This window comes from Cannabis sativa, chromosome 3 (genome assembly GCF_029168945.1).
Source record: "Cannabis sativa cultivar Pink pepper isolate KNU-18-1 chromosome 3, ASM2916894v1, whole genome shotgun sequence".
Lineage (NCBI taxonomy): Eukaryota > Viridiplantae > Streptophyta > Magnoliopsida > Rosales > Cannabaceae > Cannabis > Cannabis sativa.
The window spans coordinates 9,901,823-9,904,420 of NC_083603.1; the positions used below are offsets into that span (position 1 = coordinate 9,901,823).

Sequence of the window (2,598 nt, forward strand, 5' to 3'; positions counted from 1 at the left end):
CTGCTTTTATTTATCATATCGCTTTCGTTTAAATTCATTAAGCATATTATTACTACTTGAATGATTTTTTATTTGCTAAGCTAGTTTACTTCTGGATTCCCTAAGGTTCTGGCTCCAACGACTTGGACCTTGAGATTTCAATATCTTTATTATTAACATAAACAAAAATTTGCTTACTTACAGATTCCTTAAGGTTTTGGTTCCAAGGGCCTAAACCTCTTGGGTTTCAACTTTGTTTTCTTTTTTGAAGCCTGGACTTCTTTATGATTAGTCAACCTGGATTGACTTAATTATTAATCTTAAGTATGGTAAGATAGCGCCTTATTCCAGTTCCCTGAGGTTCCAGTTTTAGGCAATACTTTCTACTCCCATACTAATTAATTGACTTAGTGGATTTATTAATCTTAGGTATGGTAAGATAAGTGGCTTACTTCTAGTTCCCTGAGGCTCCGATTTTAGGCAATGCTTTCTACTCTCATACTAATTAATGTTGATTCACATTTTGTAATTTAGAGAGATACATAATACATGCTACCCCCCAGTGATCTGAGAGTCTAGGCTCTTGGTCACTTATTACAATTCAACAAAAAATTACAAAAGACTTTAAATTTACTTTAAAACTTTCTCTGTTTTTATTTAAATATTTCTTGCCCTGAGGCGTACATGGAAAAGAGGAAAAAATAAAATGTAGATAAATAAGAAGATCTGGCCACCCCCAGTTTACTAATAGTATCAGTGCAGGTGGTCCGCATTCCATGCTCGTGGAAATTCCAATCTATCAAGTCTTTTGAGTTCGTACATTCTATCACGCACTTCATGTTATATTTCATATGTCCATTCACAGTTAGGTTCGAGGACCCCCATTCCTGGCTCCTGAGATGTCGGAAACACTCTTCTTAAGACAAGGTCACCAACTTTAAACTTCCGGCTTTTAACTTTTGAGTTGAAGTGTCGAGAAATTTTGTTTTGGTACAGTTTAAGCTGGACTTATAATTTTTCCCAGAGTTCTTTGATTAAATCTAACGATTTCTGAAGTAAAGCATGGTTCCGGTGGGATCATAAGTCTCTCTTATGTGAAAAGAAACAGTGTTTTCTACTGGGATTACAACTTCACATTCGTAGGCCATTTAATACAAAGTGTGCCCCATTGAGGTTCTTTATGTGGTCTGGTATACCCAAAGAACTCTTGGAAGTTCTTTTAGCCAGTGAGCTTTGGATGCCTGAAGCTTTTTCTTCAACGTGGTCTTTAAGATTTTATTTACAGCTTCTACATGTCTGTTTGCTTGTGGTCTGGCCACAGCTGAAAAACTCTTTATGATTCCATGCTTGACACCAAAATTAGTGAAGTGATCACTATCAAATTGTTTTCTATTGTCAGACACTATCTTATGTGGATGTCCATAACAACATACTATGTCTTTGATGACAAAGTCTAGAGCCTTTTTGGAGGTGTCGATATTCATAGGTTTTGCTTGAACCGTTTTGGTGAAGTAGTCAACAGCAACGATGAAGAATTTGACACCTCCTTTTCTGATTGGAAGAGAGCCTATTAAGTCAATTCCACATATAGCAAAAGGCCACAGACTGTTCATCAATGATATTTCTGTTGGTGAAGCCCTTGGAACCTTTGAATTATGTTGGCACTGTTCACATTTCTAGACATAATTGATACAATCCTTCTTCATGGTTGGCAAGAAGTATCCTTGCCAGATGATCTTCTTGGTCAAACTTGGTTCGAATGTATGATCTCCAAAGAAACTTTCGTGCGCTTCATGGATTACAACACTTATTTCGGTTCCAGATATACACCTCAGCTATGGTACCCATAACCCTCTTTGGTATAACTTTCCGTCAAGGAGCACATATCTCGGAGCTTGGTACTGAATCTTCTGGTGGCTGCCCTATCATTTGGAAGCTCTCCAAAACTCAAGAACTTGTGGAGGGGGCCTATCGAGGAACAACTTATCATAAGCTTTAACAAGATCAATTTTAAGAGCAAAAATACCTCATTTTCCTTTTTTCCTCTTGAATGAATGAATGACCTCCTATAAAAGAACATTATTACCATGAATGGAATGCCTGGGACAAAAGCAGTTTACACTGAGAAAATGAGATTAGGCAAGAGAGGTTGCATACTGGCCGCAATAATTTTTGAGATTACCTTGTAAAAGACGTTGCATAAAGCAATGTGTCTAAATTGGGTAACCTCTCCACCTTAGGGATGAGGACTAGATTAGAATAATTTAACCTTTGTGCATGACCCTAGAGTGGAAGAAGGCAGAAATAGCATTGTAGAAACTCTCACCCATAGTTTCCCAATAAGTTTGTAAAAGAGGAGAGGAATACGGGCCTAGGGCCTTGAAACTTCCCATGGAAAATATAGCTTCGATCCCTAATATCATCATGGCTGGGAATGTGAATCAAATTCATGTGAAGATTAGCAATGAACAACGATCTAGCTAAATGACCAAAATCAAGTAGGACAACAAAATTCTTCTTAGTAAATAATCTTTTGAAGTAGTCAAGAAACTCCATACCAATAAGATGCTCATTAGATAACCACGCACCACGAACAGTCTTTATACAATCCACAAAATT

At 37.2% G+C, this 2,598-nt stretch overlaps 1 protein-coding gene across 1 annotated transcript; it reads right to left on the reverse strand.

The window, feature by feature from the left end:
* Nucleotides 1–1,157: 1,157 nt before the first annotated feature.
* Nucleotides 1,158–2,309, reverse strand: LOC115710736 (uncharacterized). The gene is made up of 3 exons (XM_030639090.2): nucleotides 2,249–2,309; nucleotides 2,006–2,079; nucleotides 1,158–1,643 (listed from the first exon to the last, which is right to left on the reverse strand). Exons 1-3 carry the CDS (start codon nucleotides 2,307–2,309, stop codon nucleotides 1,158–1,160), a joined length of 621 nt encoding a protein of 206 aa, XP_030494950.2.
* Nucleotides 2,310–2,598: the final 289 nt, after the last annotated feature.